Here is an 18,177-nt window from a genome sequence, read left to right on the forward strand (position 1 = left end):
TTATGAAACTAATTAGTGGGATCTCTCTATTGTCTTCAAGATGTCTTTCCCTCAGAGATGCAACATGAGGGCTTGAATGTTCACTACCCATCTGCATTATCCAGATAGCTGTTAATGCTGTCACATATGTGACATCACATATGATGAATGCATAAATGTGACAAATTGCAGTTTCATGGTGTGGTCACATACAGCAGGACTAGCCACTAAACCGTCAGTAGTTGGTACACAATCAAGATATATTTATCTACCCATGTTTAGTTCATGTGTTATAAAATACCTTTAGACAATCGAATAAATATTGACTTTTACCTTTGGCTCTCCACTGAATTCAACTTTGCGACCACCCTGTTAAAAAAAAAAAAAGAAAAGAAAAAATAAGTTGCCTAAACTTAGTCAGACAACTTACAGGCAACTATAAGAGTCATCAACTCTTCACAAAAAGACAGAATTAAGATGAAGCCTTCCTTGAAGAACACAAGTGAAAATAAGAAGGCAGATTAAAGGCAGAAATGGATGCAATCAATTGTTGAAAGTTCAAGAATTTTATAGACTAAAAATTTTGGTTTTTAAAGAGTTACTTTTTTGTTAGCCTTGAAAAATCTAGCCACCTTAACACATTATTTCTAACACATAAACACAGGTCACATAACTTGCTAGTAATAACAATATTTTACCATTTTCAAGGGCCTCATAGACCTAATGTAGGCTTCTTTCTTCTCCCAGAATGCTAAATTAGGATATTCACCAGGCTCCAACATTAAAGGGATTCCCTGGAAACCAGGTTCTTCATAAATTAGCCATCTAAAGCAAGGAAGAGAGGAAAGCAAAAGATAAAAACCCCAGAACACTTCTGAACAGTAAAGAACAAGACAATGTGCTTACTTTAGAAAAGACATCATTGTACCCCCAATAAAACTTCATTTCTTTACCATCAAAATTGCCAAGTACAAGCTGACACACTGCCAAAGTTCTGTGCCCGTGCAGGAACCACCAATAACGCATGTGTTTTGTTTGAATAGGCAAAAAAAAAAAAATCAGTACAAAGGAGAGACAGTTAAGAATTTGACTGCCTTATCTGAGGGGAACCCAAGTTTTAAACTGAAGTTTCAAGACTTAAGCTTACTCTGTATTATTTTTACAATAGTTTTAAAATATGCAGAACCAATTTTCAAGAAGTTGAAAGATCTCTACCAATCTAGACTTGGATTTGTTGCAAAATCTGTTGAATAGAGAATTCTAAACTTGCGTTACTTACTAATACGTAGCAAAACCTGACAACTCCTTAGAGATCTACTTCCACATGGCTTGTATCTGCTAATAAATCTGCTTTGAAAGACATGACTTCCAAAATTCCTGACTGGGACAGCAACAGTAGCTTTTCAAAGCTTTTTCAAGAAAATCTTAACCAGTAATCTGACTGGAAACAAAGAAACATACTGCTGATCTCTGCATAAGAATGGCAATGTATTTCTTCCAGTTAAATTTACTGATCTCTCAGAAGTGCAGCATGGAGCAGTATAAAACACATCCTGAACAGGAACGTTTTAGCTTTAGTTTTATTGCTGTCTACAGCTGAATGTTTGATATATTGTGTGTCTGTAGTCACAACGCCCAGTAAACCCTCAACTTCACTGCAAGAATTTAAACACATGGAAGACCAAAGAGAGAGCACAAGCAGAAGATAAAGGTGCATTGACTCATTTTTGTTGGCAGCTTTTAGTAAACAGCAATTAACCATGAACACTGGGAAACCTTAAGAAGATACAACCACACCCACATGGCAAGGTGACTCAGAATCAGAGCCTCCTTCAACTGCCAATGCAGTGAACTATGTTATGCCTGTAAACCAAAGGAAAGAAAAAAAATCCTGCAAGACGCAAAAAAAGCTGCAACAGCTTACCGAATTTCTCATGCAAGCAACTGGCAGAAGCAACTTCTTTCTACACGGGACTAATGAACTGACATCCGAAAAAGGCCAGGCTGGATGGGGCTTTGAGCAGCCTGGTCTAGTGGGAGGTGTCCCTGCCCACGGCAGGGGGGTTGGAACTAGATGATCTTTAAGGTCCCTTCCAACCCAAACCATTCTACGATTCTATGATTATTTTTCAACTGTCTGTTTTGCTTTCTGGTGCAAATATTAGCCTGCTTTCCCTCAGGGGATCCAAATGCAACAGAGTGAAATTACAACTGTAAGAGTTTATACACCTTTAGCACAAAGAAACACTGTCACACTGATGCAAAATAAGGACCAGTCTGAAGCCCGAGAGATGTACACAGACTCTGCTTCCTTTCCAAACATTTTGTAATTTCACTATTCGCAGAATGCTTTTAACTGAGGGACAGAAATAAAGTGGAGAGGTCGATAAATCAATTAATAATCAACCTCCAAATAATATATCTGATTTCATTACTCTCGGCAGATGTGTAATTTGGATTAAGCTTGCCATTCAACAGAAATAACCTTCTGTCAGAGAACAAACTACTTGGACATCTTAAAATTTCCCTATATACCTGAGTGCTTCATTTTTTCCACAAATCAAGGTGTAAAGATTTAATCAGATAAAATACCCTCTACTGAACAACTAAAACGCCCCATCCATCCTGTGGCATATTTAAATATATCTTTGCAATGGTATGGAACGCTTCTCTTTAGTGGGGCAGTTTTTGACAGTTAAATAGACCACCTGCAGCAAGGCAAATGCTATCAGTGGCCCAAACATAACACGGCCAACAGGTAACAACCAAGGTCTGTAAACCCTGTAAAATGTTCTGCAGGACCCAACATCATTGAAAGCGGTTCCACCCTCTCACTTTTTCTGAAACCAGCCTCCCTCTTCTGCATACTTTTCCCAGTACCACTTTGAGGCATATTTTCAGTACCGATTTACAAGTTTGTTTATCAAGTTATCAAAACTACCACTGGTACAGTGTCTGGATTGCTCCTGAGAGGTCTCCTTTCTCAGAAGGGCTCCCTTAGTTCATGATATACACTACACGCATAACTCAAACGGCTAGATGTTTTCAGGTGATATACATACATGTCCTAAACTTCGCCATAAAAACACTGATTAAAATGCACTGTGAAACACAAGAATGCTTTCCAGAGTTTACACATGACGCCAAGTCTTCCTTTCTAACACAAGAGCTTGAGAATTCTCTTCTCTTAGTACAATGATTTCAAGTTTAGAAGAGAGCAAGCAGGAAATGTGGTCTTATCGTAACAGTTCATCCCCCCACTCTCACATATGATAAGTTTGCCTGAATGAGAAAAAGCAGTAGAGGCAAACTCATTCCTTTGCTACAAATACACAAGGGTTACTCTGTCTTTACTACACACAAGCAGAAGAAAAACTGGCTCCAACACAAAACATTAAGAGGTCAGCCTCTCCAAGAGTCAAGCATTACAATGATGTACTAACGCTACTGTCAACAAATACTTCCAAAATGTAGGACTAGAATAAATACAGCCTGCTTGCATGTCTGATAGGTGTAACCAATGGTTTAAAACAAATTCCTTTCATAGCAGTACACGTTCATACAGAATTACGCACTTACATGCCCCAGTGTACTTTGATAGAACAAGTCTTCTGAGTGGTGCCAAACACCCCTGTTTCTTCCGTGTCGTCAAAAAAGGAAGTCACGATTCCTAAGCCTTCAGGTTCTGTATACAAATCAATTCGGCAAACCCTGTAATCCTGAAAAATAAAGATTGCCATAATCACTTGATCTGTGCTGCAAGTTCTGTAATTAATGCAGGTAACTAAATCAGTGTTGAAACATCTGTTTATTTTAAATTGTTTCCCCTCTTGTCAATTACTACTGCTATTAGATGCCTATAATAAAAGCATAACTAGGCCAGTTTTCCTGTCTCTGTTTGGACCAAGACAGTCAGTAAATCTATAATCAACATTTACATTGTTTACTTTCTGCCATCTAGGAATGCATCTTCTTTCATCAGTTAACATCTCCTCTAGCAAATTAAATCCTAACATAACACCAACCAAGCCATTCTTGAAGACAACTGCAATTTAAACAAGAATTGTAGTTACAAGCAATATATATTCCTCCTTTTTCCTGTCCTAGTCAAGTAACTTAATAGCTTATACTTGTTTGGGCAACCTGCAAAAATAACTACTTAATAGCAGGTTAAAAGTGCATGTAGGAAGGCTGTTCCACCACGTGTGAAGCTCCCTACTAAGTTTGCACATACAGGGCTATTTTTTGAGTATCAAACAAGGTTTGGTGTTTGACACTGAAGTTCATGTTGAATGGAAATCTGGTGAGAAGAGAGAGGGGAGAGAGAGGGGAGAGAGAGGGGAGAGAGAGGGGAGAGAGAGGGGAGAGAGAGGGGAGAGAGAGGGGAGAGAGAGGGGAGAGAGAGGGGAGAAAAGAAAAACACACACACATGCTTTTGAAAAATATGAGTCTGTGGAATTACTGATGTTTTTCCTGAGAGATTGACCAGGCTAAAAAGTATATGCTGTACATAGCATTTTGGAGGCTATTCTAATGAAAACCACCCAGTTTTCTTCCTGCCCTATCCTTCCAGTGGATGTTACTATAATCTCCATTATGCAAAACTCCCCACATTTATTTTGTGATTAAACAAGAAATTCAACATGGAAGAGTGTTTCATGCATTTACAACTCATGTTACACTTGTGTCCTAATACACCAACCACTCTTTGTATCAATACAAACCATCACCAAACATTAACACTTACACAAAGTTTTCTTTGTTTCTATTACTTGCCTTAACAACATGTCTTATTGAACCAATCACTGCAGGCTTTAGAGATTTGCATTCATTTTGCTCTTCTGAAGTATCTGCACCCCAAATATCTGGGAGTTCCAGCTCTCCTTCTTCCAGGGGAATAGAGGGGCCTTCAAAATTTGGTTTCTCATAGAGTACCCAGCTTAAAATAAAAAATTCTCATTATTAATGCTGCTTGTCAAGTGTAATTTGGAAAAATCATGATCCCATTTAACAAATCCTTTCACAAGAAGTATTACTTCCAGACCCTTCCCGCCACCCCAATACAGCTGATGCAAGCCATTTCTGGTCTCTGTGATATTTTTAAAAGCAATGATAAAAACAAAGATGCCTACTGCTGACTCTGTAATTCCATCAAAAACTCCTCCACCTTTTTAAATTGATGATTTGGGGCAGCAAGGCTACTGTCTATGAATACCAGACTTTTGCATAAGATACTAATCAGGACCAATTTGTAGGTCAGAAAATGTTGACACGGCAGACTTCTGTGTCATGTATAAACACACAAGCTACTTGGATCCTGTGAACAGAAGCCTGGAGTTCCACAGGGGCTGGTACAGATCTGCCAAAGGATGATAAGACTGCTCAGAAGACAAGCACAACTTTATTTTTAACCGCAGGTTTGAATATATAACTAGATAAAAACTATATCCATCTGCAAATATAAAACCCTCCCCTGGAGCTCTCAGTTAAAGAGGGGAGCAAGGGGGAAACACAGTCCTCTAGTCCATGCTGGAAAAGACTACCTGATTCACACAGATCAAAAGATTTTCATTCCAGTTTTCTGAAGCTACACAGCAGTGTGCTTCCCAGTGCTTCCTACTGCAGCTAGCCCTTGTTTCTGCAGCTTCCTATCAGATCAATACTTTTGAGAACCTGCTATTTGACTGTATTATAGCCTGACCACAACTTAACTTGCCATGCTATCCACACTAATAATGGCTGTTCTGTTAATGCTACGAAAAACGTAGGAGATCAACTTGCTTTGAATTACTCTTAGTCAATCTAGCTTTTAGAGAAAAATTCCCTCTGGACTCATGAGAGAAACAATCACCTCTACAGCATCACCTTATACTTTTGGATGTGGAATTAATCTCTTGCATCCAAACTCATGTCAGACCTGTCTTTAAAACCCTTTGCTAGCCTTTTAGCCCAATCCAAATAATATGCAAGCACCCATAAAGGGGACAGGAATCAAAAGGCAGCATAGCTGGACAGAATCTGACATTTCATCCCATCCCTATGCCTGGTGAAATGGTGCACCCCTCCAGATGGTAACACTCACTGAATTTGTCAGCAAGATAAGTTTTCTGACCAGAACTTCCTATTGCAGAGGTAAAATGCCACATTTCTTGCTCATAGGTATCTACGTTACATTGCCATTTGCAAGGCAGACTTACTGTGAATTACATACTGGTTCTGTTTCTAAAGATTTTTGGACAGACCAATGATAAAGAGTAAAAATTAATCTCTTACCATCCTCTGATGACTTTAACTAAAATTGTTGGTGACAGAACCCAAGAACTGCAATCCGGAACATCATGGAAAACTTCAATACCATTGTTTTGATAGTCTGATTCACAGTATATCACCAGCTATGTTAAAAAACAACAAAACAAAACAAAAAAACACCAACAACATATAATTCTATCTTGCTATGCTTTAAATATAGAGAGGAACAGTAAGGATCATAAAACTGATCTTACCTTGCCAGGTCTGGGATTGATTTTACTTTGTCCGTTTCTTGAAAGTGCCTAATAGTGGCGAGAGAAAAGTCACAAAAAAAACCAAACCAAAAACCTCAAACCAAAAATGTATTCAATAAAGAGGCTCAGCTATAAAAAACGAGCTAGTGAACCAAAATAAAAACTAGTCTGAATCATAAAAAGTCGATAACACTTCAACTACACCTACTTACTGCTTCAATTCCTTCTTCCTCATAAAAAGCAGTATCTTGCAATAAATGTACAAATTTACACACTTGGGATTTTTTTTTAATCTTTTTAAACTGAATTATCATCTCACTGAAGCCAACTAACCTCAGACTTGAAATGTTTTAAAATCCTTCTAATCAACTTCCTATACATTCCAGGGGTTTCATACCAAGAGACTACTTTAAAAATTGGCATTAATAAAGCACACGCTGTACAATGATAACAAGAGTAATGGAAGCTTAAACGTCTGGTAACCATAAACCATGAAATAATTTTGAGGGAATATATGAAAAGACTGAAGAGCATGATGGTATATGCAAGCATGAACTAATTAGCAAAACCCATTTTGTGCTGAACAGCTTGTAACAAGATAGGTTTCTCCAAAAAGTGCGAAACACTGTGCAATAAGTGATAGAGTAAAATGCCAAGAACAAATAAAACACATTGAGGTATACAAAATCTAAACCAATATTGAAGTCAGTAGTAAATTATATGATACAGAATACATGGGAAAGTTATGGTTGCATTATGTCATCTTAAAACAAATAAAAAGAGCATTGTAAATATGCATTTAGTTTCCTAGCAAGGACAGGAGTGCTCATTCTGGGACAGGGTCTTGCTCTTCTAGGAACTATTCATACAAACAAAAAACCACCTAATAGGTCCTGCCCCTAAAATAGGTTGTACCCTAAGATAACCAGCAACATGTGCAAGGAACTAATGAGAACATATTAGTCAGCACACAAGGGCAGCCAGTGGTCTCAGGACAGAGTTCCTAACCACCATCAGATTTTTGTAGGTATCATCAGAACACGTTGAAGCATGACTCGTTTTTTAGCCTGTGCTTCAATTCCAGTTAGAACTTGCTCTGTGTTTTAAGGAATACTAAAGTCATTGTTTTGGGCTGCGCTTACTCTTTTCCTTCACATTACCCACTAGCCGTTGCATCCTTATTTTTTTAGTCAGTGGAAGATGCACAGTAGGTACGCATCATACAAAATAAGAGCACCATGATGAAACACATTCATGTTAATAGATGCCATCTCATTTTCATGTATAGCCAATATCAGATGGTACCAGACCTACATTCATCTCTATGTATTTGTAATCTATGTATGGCCCTAAGAGGGAAAACAAAACAAAACAAAGTATGCACATCATCCATAAAAATATAAAAGCTGAATAACCTTCCAGACAGATTTTAAATGCCACAATACTTACATCCACATCTAATAAACCAGTGGGGACATTTGATTCATATCTGCTTGTCCCTAACCAGCTGGCAAAACTTTTCTCAGGGTTCCCATAGTTGGGCATTTGTAAACTTAGTTCTTTTTTTGCACTATCTGCTTGCATGTACTTCTCCACAAAACTTGGAAACTTCATATCTGAAAGAGACTGAATTGCAAAAATCAAAATTAACAGGCATTCAGCAGGTAGACAAAAATTTATGTGGTTGCGTTTCATGAATGACCTTTATTACCTCAGATTTTTGAGGCATGCCGAATGGCCCAGAAGCATCCTGTTGTAAAGGAGGCATCCCCGAGGAGTCAGTTGTAAAAGCTGTTGTGGTGTTATTTACTGAGGTGACAGAAGAATTAAAAAACTTTTCTTTAGATGTAGAAGACAGCAAGCTTGAGAAGAGGGAGCTTTTTTCAAGCCGGGATCTCTTAATTTCACCATCTATACCATCAATGTTCTCTTTTCCATTTGTTTCCTGAGTAAAGGCAGGTTCCTCTCTATTACATGATTGCAGGGCTTTGAATATGATACTCTGCTCTGTTGATGCACGCTTGGGCCTGACTCTGGCTATCGTTTCCAGGCTTTGCATTTTAATTTGTTGGGCCGGTAACAGATCCTGTGTTTTTTCCCTCCTCAATCCCAAACCAAAAGTAAATACACTAGGATCAAATACTTTCTCTAAGTTGTCTTCATGAATGGGAGGCATTGCAAAGTGGGGGGCTGGGGACTTGGGAAGCTTTGACCTCTTCTTTTTCTGGGGTAAACAAACCGAGCTGTCCAAGTTTTTTATTGTTTCAGCAAACTTCTTCATGTCGGATGGGGAATCAAAAACGCTGTCATCTTCAGCAGATCCATTACAGGTTTTGCCTGGGCTCTTCTGTGTATTGATGTTGTGCTCTGATAGCAATATACTGTCTTGACTGCTGTCATCATACTGTAGTGCTGCAAAGCTCAATTCTCCCAGCTTTGCCTTTTTATCTCCATTTTCCATCTTCTTAAATTCTGATCTAGAAACCTGATGAGATGGTACAGGATATTTACCTTCACCACTAGATGATAAAACCTCTGCGTTTGGGAGGACCTTTTCTTCATTTCTGTGGAATTCTGAGCTTGTGTTATTCCTTTGGTAGGAAGTATCTTGAGCGTTTTCATTTTTACTGGACGAGTACAAAGACAGTTTAAAAGGTAAACTTTCTTTTTTAGCTGTGGTTAATTCTGGATCAGGTTGCTTCAGAGAGACACTACTAGCATCAATTTTGCTGCTTTGGTTAAAAAGGGATATTGCAGCTTTTACCTTAAGTTCTGTTGTCTTCCCAATATCCTCAGAAAAGGCAGAGCCTTCTTCATTTTTGCCTTTTAATTCTGCAGTGCTTTCTTTCTCTGCTGTGCCATTCTCAAATAACTTCTGGCGACTGCTTTGCTTATTTAATGTTTTATCAGGCTGTTCACTTTCCTTAGGTTGTTTTCCAAATTTCAGCTTTGCTCTGCCAACAAACGTGCTTGGTACAGTGCTATTTTTTGAAGCAGGGATGTCAGCAGGCCTCTGGCTCTGGTTAGCGCATTTATTTTCAAACAATGAAATTTTGTTGGCAATGTTGCTGTTAGTTTTATTAACTGGTTTTTCAAGAGTATCCTGCTCACTTTCTAAACTGTCTTGATTCGTAGACGCTTTAAAATTCAGCTCTACATTCTTCGGTTTGGCTGGACTACAGGAGGCAAAGCGATACAGAGTTACATCTTTGATTAATCTTGAAAAGACTTGTAACAATTTTCAAAGCAATAAAATGTAGCATTATAATGAAATTTTCCATAGTCATATTCAGTTTAAAATTTGGTATCTCAAAAGTAATTAACTAAAAAAAAAGGAATAACTATACAAATGACAAAAAAAAATATACACTAAATAAGGAGAATACATTTCAAACATGTACACAGTTCTTAAATGCTCGGTAAAACAAAAAACACAGCAGCCTACAGCATCTGCAATTGAGGCAGAGAACTTAACTAGTTATGACTGACAGACATTAAAATTTAATAGTGAATAGGCAGAATAAATTATACGCATGAATTCCCTACAGAGTTTAGGAAACAAATCCCAATTCATTAAGGTGATAATGAGTTGGTTAACATTTGAATATACTTCTCCAACAAGTTTTGAAGACATCTGCCCAGATTCTTTGCAGTCTTTACACTGCAGAAGCAACCTTGAATGGAGCAAAAGACCTCTTCTGGCCTCATTAGTGCTGGTGGAAAACGTAACTGTCCCCAGTCACTGCATCACCACCTGGCTAAGCAGACACCAGATGCAAGGACTCTCCCATTTCCTTCAGGTAAAGTCAACCAGCAATTTATATTGTGTAAACTAACCCTGCTGATTTTACAGGAATTGAATTAGAAACACAGAAACTTCTCCATCACAGTGGATAGAGAAGTGCATACAAGTACATAGCACACAGTACTCACGTACTATGGCAGAAGGCTGATGACATGCAGCTGAGTGTTTTAAGCCTCCTTCCTGGGCACGTGTCTTCAAAATTTATCAGTCAGATATAAGGAGCGTCAAGGAGCCTACCATCACTTCAAAGGCAGACCTGTTCTCCAAAGAGGAATCTGGAGACACTCAGTGGTGGGAGAACAGGCAGAAATTGCACTACATGAAAACTGACAATGGTGGGAGATAAAAGAAACTAGCGGCTACAATCTCCAGGGCCTCAAATGCTCTGTCAATCAATGGAGGATTCTGGTATCTAAGTGCTTTGTTCTTTTTTACCTACACAAACTGTGTTCACTGAGCTCTCAGACAGCTCTTTAGCCCAAGAAAGAAGTGTAAGATACAAGTGAGTTAACATGAACAACCCCAAAACTGAGATCACTCCTTTCTCCTCTTCGTCAAGAGATCCATTGCAAGTAAGAAAGTAAACCTTACTAAAGCAAGACTCTCCATTGTAGAAGCTTCCTTCCTTGGGAAAAGCATGAAGAAGAAACTTACCAAAATAACAGAAGGAACCCAAAATCAGCTGCCTATGAATCTATACAGAAAGCAGCTGTTAAAAATCACCACGTCTTTTTGGAGAAGACTTCCTGACAGTGCTCACTGTAACTACCAGCCTGCTCATGTTGGTTCACAACAGGAAGACTCTTACAAAAAATACATGATCAATAAAAAAGTAAATATTAAACTTAAAAATGACTGACCATAATTCAGGTAGGTGCTAATAAAATACCCTTGGAAACAGAAAAAAATTATTCCTGAAAGAGGCAAGAAAGGGAGGGAACTATCGCACAGCATAAGATTAAATATATTTAAAGACACTACTTTTCATTTGCAGCATGACTGTTTTTCCTAAACTTTTCAAAGTTAAATTATTATATTCTTTTTCTTTTTGGAAAATGAATACAAGTTGCAAGGGACCTCTAAAGGTCAGCTAGTCCAACTTCCTGCTCAAAACAGGGACAACTTCAAAGTTACATCAAGTTGTTGCAGGCTTTGTGTGACCAAGTTCTGAGTATCTCCAAGGGTCAAGATTTCAAAGCCTTACCAGGGAAGTATTGCAACAGGTCAGCCACTGTCACTGTGAGTTATTTTTGCCTTATATCCCATTGAAATTTCACTGTTGCAACTTGCAACCATGACCACTGCTGTCCCTTCACTGCACACCTCAGGAATGAATCTGGCTCTGCCTTCTCTATAGTACATCTACAGGTAGCGAGAGATGAGAGGTGTCTACCCGTGTGCTTCTCTCAGTTGAACAAATCAATCTCCTTCAGCTTCTCCTCATATGTGATATGCTCCAATGGCATAACCTTCTTAATGGCTCACCACTGGACTCATTCCAATTTGTGAACATTTCCCTTGTACCAAGAGAAGAGAGTTGGAAGAGGAGGGAGGGGTACAACTCAATATAATGCCCCAGATGCAGCCTCCTGAGCACCAAGTATCTTCTCCTGGCTATGCTCCTGCCAATGTAGCCTTCATCTACTACAAGGATGCACTACTGACACATGCTGAAATTACCGGTTCACCAGGACCCTTCATGTCCTTTTCTGATCAGAAGAAGGTACTTATCCTCTCCTTCTACCTGTATTTTCAAGAGGTATTGCTAACGGCCTGGTTATCTTAACAGACTCATTTCCATACCATCCTTTTGTCAGCCTGTCACTTGCACTACTATGTGTATTTCAACATAACAAAATGTATCTTCCTAATAAAATCTGTCTCTCCCTGAATGCCTTGACACAAGCAAGTTTAATGGTTAACACTGATTGTTATCAGCCACACCTAAAACCTGTTTTAAATGAACAGCTAACACCTCAAAGGTATAGTTTCAAGCTTTGCAAATTTACCCAGAAACAACCACTTCAGCACTTGGTAGTTTACATTCTGCAGTATTTCTGCACAGCAGCAGCAAAACAGCTGAGACCGAAGAGCAATAGAAAGTTCAGCCCTGGAGCTCCATCCACTACAGCAGGCCTCCACTAACTCATCTTTCCATTACACCTTTTTCCACACCTAGAAATACTGGTGTTAAATACAGCCAAAAGATGCGCCTTATTGCAAGAACTGAGTTTCTAAGCTTGTTTAAAAGGAAGGCATGTTGTTTGAGTATCCTTTAACCCTCCGTTCTAGTATGAGGGGAAAGCATTGAAAGATGGATTCATTTAACAGTGCAAACTCTTTCTTACAAACAACCCAGTGTGGCTGATTCCTACTACCCACTGCTGATCTGCAATGCCAGGAACAAGCAAGCACAAGAGAAATACTGATGTCCTCTTTGGCTAAACCTTGCAGCTAACCTGTGGAAGCAAGCAGTTAAACCTCTCCCAATCTAGTCGTAAATGGAAGGTGAGTCACCTAGTTGAAGCATACCGTCCAAACGACCACGTCAAGCATGTAACTGATGTCAAAAAACATTGATGCCAAAACATCAGATTGAGGTGTGCAAAGAAAAACGGCACATTAACAGAGCAGAATAATTCAACAAGTGGGCATAAATGCAAAGGCAACTACAAAACCATGTCTGAACATCAAATATGACAACTGAAGCCAAGTTTTCCGCTAAGCACATCAAAGTAACTACTGCCTGAGGTTTTATTTGCTGATTAAGTGTACCATCAACTCAGCTTAGTCTCAAACCTGATAGGTTTCCCTTTCAAAAGCTGGAAGCAAAGTATCCCGTGACTTCCAAGTTGCCCAGTACACAGACATAAAAGGAGAAAAGACAGAAAATGCTATCATCACTTTCAGGGAACCAGCAAAACCAACTTGTCTTAAAAATTGTTTTTAAAGAAACTTGATTCCCAGAATCGGCACAATGTCATTAGGAAGAAACATTTTGCATTTTTAAGTGAAAACTACTCTGATTATACAAAATTCATCTTACAGGAAGCAAGCAAGTCTGTGAGTAAATGAGTATTTTTCAACCCGAAAAGGATTCATGTGAAGTATCTAACAGTAATTTTTTAACCTTTGAAAATGGAAGAGTATCTTTTCTCTAGTTCAAAGCAATATCAAGAGAACAAAACCACACCTTCGTCTAGTAATGGCACCATCTTTTCATTTCCTATTTTACAGCAGCTTAATCCCCATGCAGGCTTATAGTTCGTGGGTTCTGATGAATGACTACAAATTATACCAGGTAATCTGACCATATCAATTTGTCTGGCTAAAGAAGCTGCCATTGCACAGTTATCAGACGTACCAGGAACCCTTCATGCAACACCGTGGTCCCCACCCAGGGCTAAAGTTCCTATAGCAGCAGATAAGGCCAAGACAGAGTGTGCCACACACCCCACGAAAATCAGGTGAATTAGAACAGGCTGTTTATTCATTAAAATTAAATCTGTCAGAAAGGATACTTGTCTATTACTTTAAGAGTACAGCAGAAGATAACTCACTGTACAGCAAGCCAAGGAGATACCCAGAAAAATGAAATCCAGCTACGTGAGCATTTAGAACATCATCATCACTAACAGTAGTGACCCAAAGAGAAAAATATGAAAGCTACCTTTCCTTTGAAGTTATGAAGACACAAAAATTTAGAGTTTAAGATTTGTGATCTATACTGCCAGACGGCAAAGCATCACCATGTACAAAAATACCACAATTTAACTTTCAGTACTAGGTGGTTTTAATTCAGTTACAAATGAACAAATCAGATGTAGACCATTACAAACAGTGCAAAGGAAATTGTTCCTAATGCTCCTATGCTTCTCAGGTGTGGGAAGCATAATTGGAAATGTATGTGTTTCTTAAGCCATAATATCGAACCTTCACATCCTTCTAACACGGCGGAACAACAATTCTGAACACTCAGTGTACCTCGTGTGGACCTACAGAATTCAATGTACTCTGACACCTATAAATGAATGTACCAGAATGAGGAAAGCAATAGCGTATAGTACACAGCCGTGATGATTAAACAATAGAAATTATGAATGTAATAAAATGATTCACCATAGAAGAGAACTGTAATAGAATCCAGGATATCAATCACGGCACTCATACGAGTGATTACAGTGAAAGTTATAAATACATCCACTTCTTTATAATCCTAGAGGAAAGCACTGATCACCTCTGTTTGACAGATGAGAATTTCTTTGAGTTGTAAAACCAAATCCTGCAAACTAATATATGCATAATTCTGCAAATGCCCGATGTTATTCACATGCATAAAAATTTACATGAGTCATCCTGCATATACTTATGAAAGCAACTATACGTATTCAAACTTCTGGAGTGTGATCTATCGTATCATTTGAAGGATCAAGTTCTACAGTGCATCCCACATTTCTTCATAAAATAATAGCAGAGCTTATGTTGTTTCAAAGAACAACTTGAACACATTCCTTATTCAAAGATTTTCACATACAAAAATCTTCAACCACATCCTCAGTTGGTTTCAGATGGCAAAAACTACATTAAGGTCAATGACAGCCGAGCTAATCTGAGCAACAACAGGAGCACTGACAATGATAACAGAGCAGCTTTTATGTATGTTAAATTATTCCATATAATGGAATTGACATACAAAGAAATTCCCTGTCCATAAGAAAAAAAAAAATAGAAAAAGAATTATTTTTCTAACACATGTAAACTACAATGCTTATTAAGTGGTAACTGTAATTATGATAAATCAAAAAAAAAAAAAAGGCAGTTCTTAATTTAAAATAATCTAGATAGATAACAGATACATAGCTAGTGTTCCTATAGAATCCTAAACACAGATACAGGCAAAATTACAGCTACAGGGATAAGGTAAACTAGGTAAACTAGTTTATGTTACTTACAGGCTAATCTTTGTCGTGACTGTTCTGGAAGCATCCAAACTCTTCAGCTTTGAGCTGTCTAAATCAGAATTTGTCTGTCTCTCAGCTGACATACACAGGTCTCCATTTTTAATCCCATCAGTACGCAAGAAAGCTCTTCCATCCGAACCATTTCCATGCTTTACTGCTTTGGTATCATTTCTGCCTTCAGCAAACGCCAAGGCAGTGTCTTCTGTCTTATCGGCCAAAGAAACTTTGGGAGACTCCAAGCTGTCTTCCCCAGAAGCCACAGGTATAGCTCCCTTTTCCACTGAAGTTCTTTTTGTCATGGGGTTACTCTCTGGTGATGGTAAAGGTTGCCTTTTTGAGGAGTAATCTTTTACCTGACCCTTCAAACCAGTAGGGGAAATGGGGACAGCGTCCGACTGATTCTTTTTATACGATCTTCTCCTTGCAGGGGTTGTGTTTGAGATCTGCTGCTTGCCTTTGTCAGCTTCAGTTTTACATGCCCCTTTGTGAGCAGATCCAACTTTTAGGTCCTGATTGTTACCTGGGGATGAGAGATTCCTTTCAGGAGTCTGTTGAGGAGACTTTGCTTTTCTTTCCGAATTTATAACCTTGTCTGAAAACACCTCAGAAGCATCATCCTCAAAAACGGATTCCTCTCTTGGAGCAGTGTCAGTCTGGTTTCTGTCTCCATTTGGAATGTCACTAGACGACTGAGATTTTCTCCTTTTCCCAGATCTTTTATTAGCAGATTTTTTATCCATTGTGTCCGAGTCACTACAGTTCTCTTCTGATGTAACAGTCACGGGTTCATTAAGAAGCTCCTCTGTTTTTCTTAGATAGATATCAACCGTTAACACTCTAGCAGAATGTGTGTGTTCACTTGCTGCAGATTCCAACTCGTATGGCAAATCCTTTGGTTTTGCATGCCCAGGCTCCTCAGACGCCCACGTGTTCACAAGCTGCTTGTGGCTTAAAATACTCTTTTCTAAGTCTTCACTAGACAAACTTCTCAAGCTTTTTATAAAATCTGGAGTCGTGGAATTATTTATATCTGTGATGGACTCTTTCTCCAGTTCCAGGGTTTCCACATTCAGGCTACTCTCAAAGAAAGAGTTTTTAATGGTTTCACTGCTGCCACTCCAATCTGCTGACCACTCGCTGTCAGAAGAGACGCCCCTACAACTCCATTCCGAAATGGTATCGCGATACGGTGGTCCTACTTCCCCACTAAAATTATATTCCTGCGTCTCAGAAATAGCACTCACGCTTCTCACTTGCTTCTGTACCTGAGGAGCTTCGTGTGCTTCCTTTACATGCCTACAGTATATTGGCTGCGCTCTGTGAGGAGAAACTGACCTCTCCCCTTTCCGATGTGAAGCGTGTTCTATTGAACTTTTGACATTCTTTCTTTTCCCTGTGCCAAACAAATTTCCAAGTCGTTCTAAAACTGGTTTCTTTTTATTCTCTTCTCTGGACGAATCTGGAAATTGTGAGGTGGACTATAAAAACAAACAAACAAACATTTGGTTAATGTTAAATTTGTTTCTATAATACATTTGTTTGTATTAGCACTACCTATAAATTAAAAGGACACAGTGAATTGGAACAAAACAGCTTACTGAACAATACTAGCTCTCAAAAGAGAGCAAGACAAAACACTCAAAAAACAATTAAAATCCCAAGATCCTTCTGTATGTTTTTGCCTGTGTTTGTTTATAAGTATGCTCATCTCGCCGTACAACACCAGCAGTATATGTCCCAAATCTGAAACTGTTGCACTATTAGTTAATGTCACTCAACATAATACAGGAAAGCATCACTCTGCAAGACTGAGGACAAACTGCTTGGTCAAAAATTTCCTTACAGAAACAAGAGTGGGGAGTTTAACTTTTCCCTCCATACTGGCAGAGTTAGTTTTGACACTTGTAATGGTAGAGAATAGTTTCAAAGGTGTAAGTTGTATTACAGTTCATACATTTCTTGTTAATGAAGTCCACTAAATACACATCTTGGTTTTGGCCCAGAAAACCCAGAACTATAAAAGCCACTGCATCACTCAGTGAGCGTTACTGGGTCAAGCACTGCCCTGGATTACTCTGGGTGCAAGTTTTCCCTTACAACTTCTAATTAACATGGTAAACAGGAAACACGCAACACCACTGCCGAGTACACATGTACATTTGCATTTTAATATAGTCGCACTTTTTACATGCCGGTACGATGAATACTTGTTTGGAGATGTCTATCCCAAAAACACCCCGAGTTATTTCCCCACTCCGCCGGACCGCAGCCCTCCCCAGGAGAGCGCGGATCCCCCTCAGCGCTACGGACACTGATGCTTCGCCGTCTTTTTACACTTGGGGGACGTCGGGGGGTTTGACGGGGACCCCCCGCTAGCGGGGCAGGTACCGGCCGGGTCCCCCCCTCCCGCCGCCGCCGCTTCCTTCCCCGCGGGGAGGGCTACGGAGCACCGGACCGGTCCCACCTCAGCGCCCGCACCCCCGAGCCCACAGGGGATCCGCGTTACGGGGAGGGAGAAGCCCCCGTTCCCACCCCCCCCGCCCCCGAGACTGCCGCCGTCCTTCCCCATCCCAGAACGGGACGAGCGGGAAGAAGGAGCCGCGGCGGACTCTATCCGCCCCCGGCCGCGCCGCATCCTTGCCCGGCTCCTCCGGTGCGGCCGCCTCGCCTCGCCGCCAACGGTCCCGACACTCACCGCCCGGCCCGGCCCGGCCCGACCCGGCTCGGCAGTCCCTACACGGAGCTGCCCCTCACGCCGCGCACCCCGGCGCCACCTGTCTGGGCGCTCCGCCCCCGCCCGCCCCCGCACCGCGCCTCGGCCCGCCCCGAGCCACCTCCCTCGGCCGCGGAGGGAGGGAAGGGCGGCGCTGCCCAAGGCCGCCCGCCGCCCCGGCCTGGCCCCGGCGCGCCGCCCGCGGGCCGGGGCGGC

General features: G+C 40.2%; 1 protein-coding gene across 1 annotated transcript in view; it reads right to left on the bottom strand.

Moving 5' to 3' along the window:
• The window catches only part of CRYBG1 (crystallin beta-gamma domain containing 1), a 40,074-nt gene extending 23,553 nt beyond the window's left edge, over nt 1–16,521 (bottom strand). Inside the window, exons 1-10 of the mRNA XM_054195693.1 lie at nt 15,240–16,521; nt 10,093–10,143; nt 8,194–9,658; nt 7,932–8,108; nt 6,483–6,530; nt 6,253–6,371; nt 4,756–4,918; nt 3,559–3,698; nt 678–804; nt 313–348 (exon numbers count right to left, since the gene is read on the bottom strand). Coding sequence (XP_054051668.1) covers nt 313–348; nt 678–804; nt 3,559–3,698; nt 4,756–4,918; nt 6,253–6,371; nt 6,483–6,530; nt 7,932–8,108; nt 8,194–9,658; nt 10,093–10,143; nt 15,240–15,988 — 3,075 coding nt within the window. The 5' untranslated portion in view covers nt 15,989–16,521. The remainder of the gene's footprint in view (nt 1–312; nt 349–677; nt 805–3,558; nt 3,699–4,755; nt 4,919–6,252; nt 6,372–6,482; nt 6,531–7,931; nt 8,109–8,193; nt 9,659–10,092; nt 10,144–15,239) is intronic.
• Between the last annotated feature and the right edge of the window lie 1,656 nt (nt 16,522–18,177).

This window comes from Rissa tridactyla, chromosome 3 (genome assembly GCF_028500815.1).
Source record: "Rissa tridactyla isolate bRisTri1 chromosome 3, bRisTri1.patW.cur.20221130, whole genome shotgun sequence".
NCBI classification, from domain to species: Eukaryota; Metazoa; Chordata; class Aves; order Charadriiformes; family Laridae; genus Rissa; species Rissa tridactyla.